Genomic DNA, 12,290 nt, shown 5'->3' on the forward strand with positions numbered 1-12,290 from the left:
CTCCCACATTAAACTGACACGCCGTGATATAACTGGAATACTGTTAAAAGCGGCGTTAAACCACTCACTCACTCACTCAGGTGTAATGAATGATGCATACATTCTTGTTAATTATTTGATATGTCAACGTCCAAATTAAAATTGAAAGTTAACCCACAAATCTATACTCAAAGGAATTCAATGCCCGCAGTCCTTCAGTGCAATCCAGTCAATAGTCAATCGTGTGGTTTACATCACTCATTTATGCCTTTATATTGGCCTTTCCTCCTTGCAACCATTTCCATGCATATATTATTCATACATGTTGGTCAGTACGCTGTGGGGGTGAAGCTCCAGGCAGTCCCACGACACCACTGACACGAACGAATACATTTAGCGTCATGTAACAGTCTCTAACGGCATCATGTCAACTGCGACGGCACGACCTACACTTGTTGAAGGAATGGGTGTGGGTTTCGAATATTCTTGAATTCTTGACGCATGTGCTGCCATCGAACTCATCTACTTAGTCAAATTTACCCTGTAACATGAAGATCAGATAACGGCACTTTGAAGAACTTTTTAGTTACATCAAGGCGTGTTAGCTACCTGCAGGTCTTTGGCGATTATCATTTTGGTGAAAGCCACGGGCTGGGTTGGTACTGACAAACCACTGAATCTGGTTTATTATCAATGCGAGTCTTGGACATGAACCAACAATCATATGATTCTGGCAAGCCCACACTGCGCATCATTTGCTACACGTTGAATACCCGTGCCCCTGACAGATGAAGTAGCTGAGTATAGTTTTATGCCGCTTCCAGAAATATTTTACCATGATCACGGCGCGGGACACCGTAATGGGAAACGAACCCGGTCTTCGGCGTATCAAGCGAAGGCTTTAATCACAAGGCTACCCAAACGCCAACTAAAAGAGCACTCGAACAGATAAATTGATAATAACGTCTATGTAATTGATCTCTTCAAGTGTTCAGATCCCTGAGTGACATCTCTAGCATGTGGTGTAGCCTTATCTTAACTGTCTGTCTGTCGTAAACTTAATGTATATCTCAAGAACGATGACTTGATGTCATCTAACGTCATTCACGGGGGCATTAGACTGCCAGTAAAGTCACGTTGGGTGCATACATTAAACTGATTTATGTCAGTAACCTTTGAATTAACAAACGACTTAACATCACTTATTACGACATGACAGTGCAGAAGTGTAAATACTTCATGCAACTCATTGACGGTCTTGAACAGATGAGTCAGTTGATGTCTGGTGTCTTGTGTCTTGTGTCTGGTGTCTGGTGTCTGGTAGGGTATGTGATATCAGTTTGTTGAAAGCAAGCTCTAGGTACATAATATTATATTCCCAAGTAAATCTTTGATAGTGCACTGACGGCGCTCACAGTCAATATCTGCAATAACAGATATTGATATCGGAAACCCATTGATGATGAGTAAGAGAGTGTGTTGTCTTAACGCCCCTTCACAGTACCCCAGTCAATATGGTATCAGCTAAATATGATTCAAAGGCACGATATGACAGCCAAAAACATGAACGAAAACGGATCTCAGAACGTACAGAGCCCCCCCCCCCCCCCCCCCCCCCCCTCCCACAACGCTTGATGTTCTATACACCGGTATCCTGTATTAACCTTTTCAAACAGTAATGGCACTGTGTCTTAACTATGTATCATAAAATAATAAAAAAATGTAGGTTTTCTTAATCAGATTGTATCCACGCTATCCAGGAATGAACGGCGCTGCATAACTTGAGGTCTGCTTCTAACATTTACCCAAGGAGTGTTCTCGTTGCAATTTGACGTGACGCTGATCGGGGTAAATGTATTTATTAAGCAGATACGTCAGAGCGCCATGTAAATACAAGGAGGGGATTTAAACACAAGACGTTGTGACACTGCAGCAAATCCAAGATGGCCCTCACTGGACTGGCCGTCGTTCTCCTCTGTCTGCCCATTGTCACGGGACAGTACGGTTTCCTGCCAGACTTTTACGGTGCGTACTATTCAGTATATACTCTTAACATAGAACTCTTTCGGAAAAAGAAGAAAAACGATTAATTCAGCCAAAATATCTCACAAATTAAATTGAGCTAGAACTAAATGCTAATGATTATAATGACGTGTGGTCACTGGCTGACAAGTGTGTTGTTTTGGACACTATTTGGAAAGATCAGTGAATACTATGTTTATTCGATTGCAGTACATGTTGATGTTGGTGATATGATCTGATATGAAGTCCGGATGAGGTTTAAGGCCTTCGACTTCCAATTAATCGGCAGTTGTTGCCTGATTTCAAAATCGTCATATTTTCAAGAGAGTCACTGTGTTAAACCCCATATGACTAACTCCCACACTCCACACTGATACAAGCCTGGGATAGAATCTAGACAAGAATAGTTTCACCAAAACAAAATTTACATTCTAATTTTAGATTCAAGATTCTATTAATTATCTCTTCGTTCAATCATTTATTCCCAATAGAGCAGTCAAGACTTTCCTTCACATCCGGTGATGACGTCACACTCACGTGCCCGGTTACTCTACATCCGGGCGAGCAGTATGACAGAGTGAAGTGGACGTTCCTGTCCTGTGGACGCTACTACTTCAAGATCCCCTGCTATGAGCAATCCGTGTGGTCAAGAGAACAAGGGCTTGAGAGAAAAGAAGGCCCAGTGATTCCCCAGATTCCTGAAGACAGTTCTGTGAAGGCTACTGCTACAGTCAAGAACATCACAAATGGTCTTTCTGGATATTACCTCTGTCAAGTTATTGGTACAGGAAGCACAGATCAGTCCCACGTCTTCGACGTGTACGTTCTTAAAAGTAAGTGTTCTCATCATCCTCGGCACACAAGGGAATATTTCCACTTCACGTGTCACTTTTAGATGACATTGGCTATTGAAGCAAGCTATAATATAACGTGTACGTTTTTAAAAGTAAGTGTTTTTATATTGACAAATATTGTAAAAAAATGTTTAGAATGAAAACACATAAAATACATCTTTAGGAATGTGTTTAAGTCCTGAATGGAATACACATTTGGTGTGTCCTATCTAATCACGTTTAGGGTCTAAACACACGAAATGATATTTCGTCTCACAGCCTGAACATCACTTCAGCACAACATCTCAATAATCTAAACATGTTTGGATTGTAAGCATTTTTCCTTACTAAAAATGTTTAGAATTTAAACATGTTGTGTCTGAACGTCTTTAGTATTTATACACGTGTAAATATAGTGCATAATATTGGGCATTAAGATACGGGTTTTTCCCATATTTTGACCTTACACATGTTCAGCTTCTAACTCAGCGCGTCCAAAGTATGTGACAAGATATGTGTTTAGGTTTGTGATTAAGGATCTCAGCACATTTTTTACATTGCACAGGGTAATATTTACACTACCTTTTTAAACTTTTCAAGCAAGCTAAAATATAACACCAATGCGAACAAAATCACATTTATTCTCATAATGACAACGTTTCTCAATGAAGATGATTTTTCACAACTGCTTCTAAGACACTGTTTTTTGTTAGATATTTTTACGAAATGTTCCTTGATACTTTTAAACTGAACATATCCATGTTGATAAAGTATTGACGTCGTAAATCAGTGCTGTAAGTATTAATTTTTCTTTCCACAAAGCATTTTTATATTTATATATGTATCCTAAATTTATGTTTAAAACGAGTATGGCTACGACAGTCGTAGTGATCAATCCGCTTCTTGTAACAGGACCCTGGCCATAGTAAAAAAATAATTTCCTCATCGCTGGAGTTTTTGAGTAAGTGAGTTAACACTTAATATGCCTCGACGATGTTTCAGCTGTACATGGAATAAATAACAAGTCATAAGGAAGAACATTCTTAAACACCTGGTGTCTTCTGGTTTTCTGATTCGGCAGATAATCGAGACTGGTTTTTCTCTGGCGTTTACGCTATGGAGAAAGCGCTGAAACTACTGTACTGCACCGTCCACTGTATATTGTTTCAGTCTTCCTAATGTGTGGATAATGTGTCGTCTTATTAACTAATAAACCGCTTTGGGTTTTCTAACAGATGCATCGGCTGTTCAAACACTGAAACCAGATCCTATACTGGTCGTCAAGGGTGCGACAGGATCTGTACAAGTCACATGCACGGACGAGGCCTATGTTCCTGGAAGCATCATGAGAATTTATCACGGAAGTTGGTCTTTCAGAGTAGCATTCTTCGATCTTCCAACAGTTTGCACCATCACCTATGACCCCGAGACCTCTTCTGAAATTGCATCTTGCCAAGCGGACATTGCAGTATCCATCTTGACTGGAAAGTTTACATTGCAAAACTCAGTCAATTGTGACGTCATCCGCCCCGGAGGCAAACGGATATCTCTCCTAAGACGCGCGAGGATTGTGGACCTCGGTCTGCTTGATAACTGACATGTTTCAATATAAATGCATTATTAAAAAACATTGCAGAATAATTTGTGATTTTGTTTCCCCTTTCTGATCGATCAACAGCAAATTGCTGATTTGGCGTCAAGGGATATCAACCAAGTGGCTAAATTACCACTTTCATGCTTGTGATGACTTTTTCATCAAACTTCAATCTGAAATCGAAGCCATGGTTAAGTCATTTGGCGTCCTACCATCATACCATAAGACATGATGAAATTTAAAATCAATGCAAAACCAAGTCTTACAAAACAATGATTGCGGAACAAAACAAACATGAAACAAACCACGTCCGTGATGCAAAAAATACTGCATATTATGAATATTGCAGGTCAAAGGAAAGCAGTGTGCAAGATTTACTGAGGCCTATATGAATTTGACTATTTCTTATGCATTGGTTCAAATCGTTATGCAATCTCTGGTTCACTTTCCCGAATTATATATATTCGAGACATTATGACCCAACATATTGTAAAATATTGATCAAAATACCGTTTGACCCTTCAGTTACCTTGATCAATTTTTAATACAAATAAGCATTCAGAGATATTTGCCAAATCTTGCTCACTCTGACAATATAAAGTTCGTGCTTTCATTTTGAAGTGGCTTTTGTGTGTATGATGGATCCGATCTTTTGTCTTCCTCTGTCCAGGTTAGTAGGACTTGCATCAGTTTCACAAACCATGCACAACCACATAGGGGTGATTTGTTATGAGGTGAAATTAAAGGTAAATACACCAATATCTGGCAATGAAAGTAAGTGATTTATGTGGCAATGACGCCCTCGGAATGACGCCGGCAAATTCAAATGTCGCAACATGGCCTAATTATTTGGCTAAACATTTTTTTATGGTTCAGAAAACAATATTTCATTTCGTCATTCCATGCCTGATTCAGATGTAAAGGGGGCACGGGCAGCCCAATCGTCTAAGGCGCCGCGATTCGCTGTGCAGAGTTGCGTCCCTTGGGCACGCCAGAAACCTATGATTGTGGGTTCGAATCCCGGTTCGTCCCGATTATGATTCGAGGTTTGTCAGCACCATACTCGTGCTCGTGGGTTTCACCGAAGTGCTAAACGTCTGAGACCTGCATCACTTCGGGCTTTCCTCCCACATTAAGCTGACACGCCGCGATATAACTGGACTACTGTTAAAAGCGACGTTAAACCCAACTCACTCACACACTCAGGTGTAATGAATTATGCATACAGTCTTGTTAATTATTTGACATGTCAACGTCGAAATTATAATTGAAAGTTAACCCACAAATCTATACTCAAAGGAATTCAATGCCCGCAGTCCTTCAGTGCAATCCAGTCAATAGTCAATCGTGTGGTTTACATCACTCATTTATGCCTTTATATTGGCCTTTCCTCCTTGCAACCATTTCCATGCATATATTATTCATACATGTTGGTCAGTACGCTCTGGGGGTGAAGCTCCAGGCAGTCCCACGATACCACTGACACGAACGAATACATTTAGCGTCATGTAACTGTCTGTAACGGCATCATGTCAACTGCGACGGCACGACCTACACTTGTTCAGGGAATTGGTGTGGGTTTCGAATATTCTTGAATTCTTGACGCATGTGATGCCATCGAACTCATCTACTTAGTCAAATTTACCACATAACATGAAGATCAGATAACGCCACTTTGAAGAACTTTTTAGTTACATCAAGTCGTGTCAGCTTCATCTGGGGAAACCTGCAGGTCTTTGGCGATTATCATTTTGGTGAAAGCCTCGGGCTGGGTGGGCACTGACAAACCACTGAATCTGGTTTATTATAAATGCGAGTCTGAGACATGAACCAACAATCATATGATTCTGGCAAGCACACAGTGCGCATCATTTGCTACACGTTGAATACCCGTGCCCCCGACAGATGAAGTAGCTGAGTATAGTTTTATGCCGCTTTCAATATTCTAACACCATCCCGGCGCGGGACACCGTAATGGGCTTCACGCATTGAACCCATGTGGGGAATCGAACCCGGTCTTCGGTGTAAACAAGGCTTTAACCACAAGGCTACCCGAACACCAGCTAAAAGAGAGCTCGAACAGTTATCTTAATAATAACGTCTATGTAATTGTTTTCTTCACGTGTCCAAGTCCCTGAGTGACATCTCTAGCATGTGGTGTAGCCTTATCTTTACCGTTGTAAAATTACTATATATCCCAAGAAAGATGGCTTGACGTCATCTAACGTCATTCATGGGGGCATTATACTGCTAATAAAGTCACATTAGTTGCATACATTGATTTGATTTATGTCAGTAACCTTTCATTTAACACTCGTAACATCACTTATTACGACATGACATTGTAGATGTATCCGGACTTCTGTTAATACCCATCATGCACCTCATTCACGGTCTTGAACAGATGACTCAGTTGATGTCTGGTGTCTGGTGTCTTGTGTCTGGTGTCTGGTGTCTGGAAGGGTATGTGATATCAGTTTGTTGAAAGCAAGCTCTAGGTACATATGTTCCCAAGGAAATCTTTGATAGTGCACTGACGGCACTCACCGTCAATATCTACAAGAACAGATATTAATATCGGAAACCCACTGCTGATGAGAAAGAGAGTGTGTTGTCTGAGAAGAATTGGTCCCCCCCCCCCCCCCCCCCCCCCCCCCCAAAAAAAAAGCTTGATGATCTAACGCCGGTATATCGTGTATGATAAGGTAAGATAAGATAATATTTATTGCAGAAACGTTCCATCACGGGACAGATGCAATTTTAAAACAGACATACATAATTTACATTCCTGTAAACACATACCAAAACAAAAAATTCATATTACATTTTTGATGATATTATAATGCTTAAAATGTCAACGATAGATTATGAAGGGGTATTTATTGTTTGAAATGATAGATCTGGAAACAAATGCAGTTGATATTGACTGCTTCATTATTTGACAGGATGTAGTGAAATAATTTGTCTTCATGACTGTGGACATTTACATTTACATTTTGTCTGGGAGTAGATTTCTTACTTGAGTGTGTTAAATACAGTGAAGTAAGTAGTGTTTTTCGTCATCAATGGTTGAACATGTAGAGCATAGCCTCTGATGTAGTGGGGTTGGTGTATTAACCTTTTCAAACAGTAATGGCAGTGCTTACCGAAGGAATGAACGGCGCTGAATAACTTGAGGTCTACTTCTATTCCTTTAACACGTCTGAAGATTTACCAAAGGAGTGTCATAGTTACTTGCAATTTGACGTGACGCTGATCAGGGTAAATATATTTGTTTAGAAGATAGGTCAGGGCGCCATGTAAATACAAGGAGGGGATTTAAACACAAGACGGAGGGACACTGCAGCATTATCCAAGATGACCCTCACTGGACTGGCCGTCGTTCTCCTGTGTCTGCCCATGGTCACGGAACAGTTGAGTTTCCTGCCAGACTTTTACGGTGCGTACTATTCAGTATATACTCTTAACATAGAACTCTTTCGAAAAAAGAAGAAAAACGATTAATTCAGCCAAAATATCTCACAAATTAAATTGAGCTAGAACTAAAAAAATTATTGCTAATGATTATAATGACGTGTGGTCACTGGCTGACAAGTGTGTTGTTTTGGGCACTATTTGGAAAGATCATTGAATACTATGTTTATTCGATTGCAGTACATGTTGTTGTTGGTGATATGATCTGATATGAAGTCCGAATGAGGTTTAAGGCCTTCGACTTCCAATTAATCTGCAGTTGTTGCCTGAATTCATCTCGTCATATTGTTTAAGAGAGTCACTGTGTTAAACCCCATATGACTAACTCCCTCACTCTACACTGATACAAGCCTGGGATAGAATCTAGACAAGAATAGTTTCACCAAAACAAAATTTACATTCTAATTTTAGATTCCAAATTCTATTAATTATCTCTTCGTTCAATCATTTATTCCCAATAGAACAGTCAAGACTTTCCTTCACATCCGGTGATGACGTCACACTCACGTGCCCGGTTACTCTACATCCGGGCGAGCAGTATGACAGAGTGGAGTGGACATTCCTGTCCTGTGGGCGCTACTTCTTCACGATCCCCTGCTATGAGCAATCCGTGTGGTCAAGAGAACAAGGGCTTGGGAGACAAGATGGTCCAGTGGTTCCTCAGATTCCTGAAGACAGTTCTGTGAAGGCTACTGCTACAGTCAAGAACATCACAAATGGTCTTTCTGGATATTACCTCTGTCATGTTATTGGTACAGGAAGCACAGATCAGACCCATCTCCTCGACGTGTACGTTCTTAAAAGTAAGTGTTCTCATCATCCTCGGCACACAAGGGAATATTTCCACTTCACTTGTCTCTTTTAGATGACATTGGCTATTGAAGCAAGCTATAATATAACGTGCACGTTCTTAAACGTAAGTGTTCTCATATTGACAAATATTGTAAAAAATGTTTAGAATGAAAACACATAAAGTACATGTTTATATCTAAACATGTTTATGAATGTGTTTAAGTCCTGAACGGTATACACATTTGGTGTGTCCTATCTAATCACGTTTAGGGTCTAAACACATGAAATGATATCTCGTCTCACAGCCTGAACATCACTTCAGTACAACATCCCAATAATCTAAACATGTTTAGATTCAATTTGTAAACATGTTTCATTACTAAATATGTTTAGAATTTAAACATGTTAAGTGTCTGAACGTGTTTAGTATTTATACACGTGTAAATATAGTGCAGAATATTGGGCATTAAGATACGGGTCTTTCCAATATTTTGACCTTACACATGTTCAGCTTCTAACTCAGCGCGTCCAAAGTATGTGACAAGATATGTGTTAGGTTTGTGTTTAGGATCTCAGCACATTTTTTACATTGCACAGGGTAATATTTACACTTCCCTTTTAAACTTTTCAAGCAAGCTAAAATATAACACCAATGCGACCAAAATCACATTTATTCTCATAATGACAACGTTTCTCAATGAAGATCATTTTTCACAACTGCTTCTAAGACACTGTTTATTGTTAGATATTTTTACGAAATGTTCGTTGATACTTTTAAACTGAACATATCCATGTTGATAAAGTATTGACCTCGTAAATCAGTGTTGTAAGTATTAATTTTTCTTTCCACAAAGCAATGATATATATTTATATATGTATCCTAAAGTTATGTTTAATGAGGATATGGTTACGACAGTCGTAGTGCCAAAACCGCTTCTTGTAACAGGACCCTGGCAATGGTAAAAAATAATTTCTTCATCGCTTGAGTTCTTGAGTAAGTGGGTTAACATTTAATATGGCTCGACAATGTTTCAGCTGTACATGGAATAAATAACAAATCAAAAGGAAGGAAATTCTTGAACACCTGGTGTCTTCTGGTTTTCTGATTCGGCAGATAATCGAGACTGGTTATTCTCTGGCGTTTACGCTATGGAGAAAGCGCTGACACTACTGTACTGCACCGTCCACTGTATATTGTTTCATTGTTCCTAATGTGTGGATAATGTGTCATCTAATAAACTAATAAACCGCTTTGGATTTTCTAACAGATGCATCGGCTGTTCAAACACTGAAACCAGATCCTATAATGGTCATCAAGGGTGCGACAGGATCTGTACAAGTCACATACACGGACGAGGCCTATGTTCCTGGAAGCATCATGAGAATTTACCACGGAAGTTGGGCTCTCAGGGCAGTATTCTTCGATCTTCCAACAGTTTGCACCATCACCTATGACCCCGAGACCTTTTCTGAAATTGCATCTTGCCAAGCGGACATTGCAGTATCCATCTTGACTGGCAAGCTCACATTGCAAAACTCAGTCCATTGTGACGTCATCCGTCCCGGAGGCGCTCGGATATCTCTCGAAAGACGCGCGAGGATTGTGGACCTCGGTTCTGGCTCACAAACAATCACAATATGATATCATGGACCAGGTGAATATCTGCTTGATATCTGTCATGTTTCAATATAGATGCATCATTAAAAAAATTGCAGAATAATTTGTGTTTTTGTTTCCCCTTTCTGATCAATCAACAGCAAATTGCTGATCTGACGTCCAGGGATATCAACCAAGTGGCTTAATTACCACTTTCATGCTTGTGATGAGTCTTTCATCAAACTTCGAAATTGTGTAAATGGGCAAGCACGATCTGAAATCGAAGCCATGGTGAAGTTATTTGGCGTCCTACCATCATACCATAAGACATGATGAAAATTAAATGCAAAACCAAGTCTTACAACACAATGATTGCGGAACAAAACAAACATGAAACAAACCACGTCCGTGATGCAAAACAAACATGAAACAAACCACGTCCGTGATGCAAAACAAATATGAAACAAACCACGTCCGTGATGCAAAACAAATATGAAACAAACCACGTCCGTGATGCAAAACAAACATGAAACAAACCACGTCCGTGATGCAAGCCAAACAAGAAACAAACCACGTCCGTGATGCAAAACAAATATGAAACAAACCACGTCCGTGATGCAAAACAAATATGAAACAAACCACGTCCGTGATGCAAAACAAACAAGAAACAAAGCACGTCCGTGATGCAAAACAAATATGAAACAAACCACGTCCGTGATGCAAAACAAACATGAAACAAACCTAGTCCGTGATGCAAGCCAAACAAGAAACAAACCACGTCCGTGATGCAAGCCAAACATGAAACAAACCACGTCCGTGATGCAAAACAAACATGAAACAAACCACGTCCGTGATGCAAAACAAACATGAAACAAACCACGTCCGTGATGCAAGCCAAACATGAAACAAACCACGTCCGTGATGCAAAACAAACATGATACAAACCACGTCCGTGATGCAAAACAAATATGAAACAAACCACGTCCGTGATGCAAAACAAACATGAAACAAACCACGTCCGTGATGCAAAACAAACATGAAACAAACCACGTCCGTGATGCAAAACAAATATGAAACAAACCACGTCCGTGATGCAAGCAAAACATGAAACAAACCACGTCCGTGATGCAAAACAAACATGAAACAAAGCACGTCCGTGATGCAAAATAAACTGCATATTATGAATATTGCAGGTGAAAAAGATTTACATCGGCCTAAATGAATTTTACTATTTCTTATGCATTTTTTAAAATTGTTGTTCAATCATTGGTTCACTTTCCCGGATTATATATAATGACATTATGACCAGACATATTGTAAAATATTGATCAAAATACTGTTTGACCCTTCAGTTACCTTGATCAGTTTTAAATGCAAATAAGCATTCAGAGATATTCGCCGAATCTTGCTCACTCTGACAATATAAAGTTCGTGCTTTCATTTTGAAATGGCTTTTGTGTGTATGATGGATCCGATCTTTTGTCTTTCCTCTGTCCAGTTTAGTGGAATTTCCATCAGTTTCACAAACCATGCACAACAACACAGGGATGATTTGTTATGAGGTGAAATTAAAGGTAAATACACCAATGTCTGGCAATGAAAGTAAGTGATTTATGTGGCAGGAATATTTGCCAAGAAATCAAGCTCCCAAACACAACATTGTGACAGTCATGAAGAACGTGACCTCGGACAGCGCGTGCATGGGCGTTATGCCTGATTTACCGTTGTCACTCACATTTGGTTATGAGTAGACGCATATTGTTTTCTTGGAACCAAACCCTCGGAGACACTTTATTAACACATTTAATCACGATGGAACAAATAGCATTGATCCTGCGTCGTGTGCAAGGTGCTGGACGTTGACGTGCCTTAGGCATGTTGAAGGTGGGCGCACGTCAGAATATTGTTGCCCAATCGCTTCATGTGTGTTTCATTCTGTCGTCAGCAGATCGACGCCGCTCTGGACGCCCAGGGGCACCAACTCCAGCCCAGGACAGAT

General features: G+C 40.0%; 2 protein-coding genes across 2 annotated transcripts; both read left to right on the plus strand.

Annotated features, from left to right (window-relative positions):
- Window positions 1-1,815: 1,815 nt before the first annotated feature.
- Window positions 1,816-4,475, plus strand: LOC124113883. Its single transcript, XM_046474356.2, has 3 exons — window positions 1,816-2,004; window positions 2,493-2,834; window positions 4,070-4,475. Exons 1-3 carry the CDS (start codon window positions 1,923-1,925, stop codon window positions 4,429-4,431), a joined length of 786 nt encoding a protein of 261 aa, XP_046330312.2. The 5' UTR covers window positions 1,816-1,922; the 3' UTR covers window positions 4,432-4,475.
- A 3,299-nt stretch (window positions 4,476-7,774) lies between these two features.
- On the plus strand, window positions 7,775-10,422 carry LOC124113884. The gene is made up of 3 exons (XM_046474358.2): window positions 7,775-7,867; window positions 8,364-8,705; window positions 9,963-10,422. The coding sequence occupies exons 1-3, from the start codon at window positions 7,786-7,788 to the stop codon at window positions 10,334-10,336; spliced, it is 798 nt and encodes a 265-aa protein (XP_046330314.2). The 5' UTR covers window positions 7,775-7,785; the 3' UTR covers window positions 10,337-10,422.
- Window positions 10,423-12,290: the final 1,868 nt, after the last annotated feature.

This window comes from Haliotis rufescens, unplaced genomic scaffold, assembly GCF_023055435.1.
Source record: "Haliotis rufescens isolate VD_foot unplaced genomic scaffold, xgHalRufe1.0.p SCAF_12, whole genome shotgun sequence".
Lineage (NCBI taxonomy): Eukaryota > Metazoa > Mollusca > Gastropoda > Lepetellida > Haliotidae > Haliotis > Haliotis rufescens.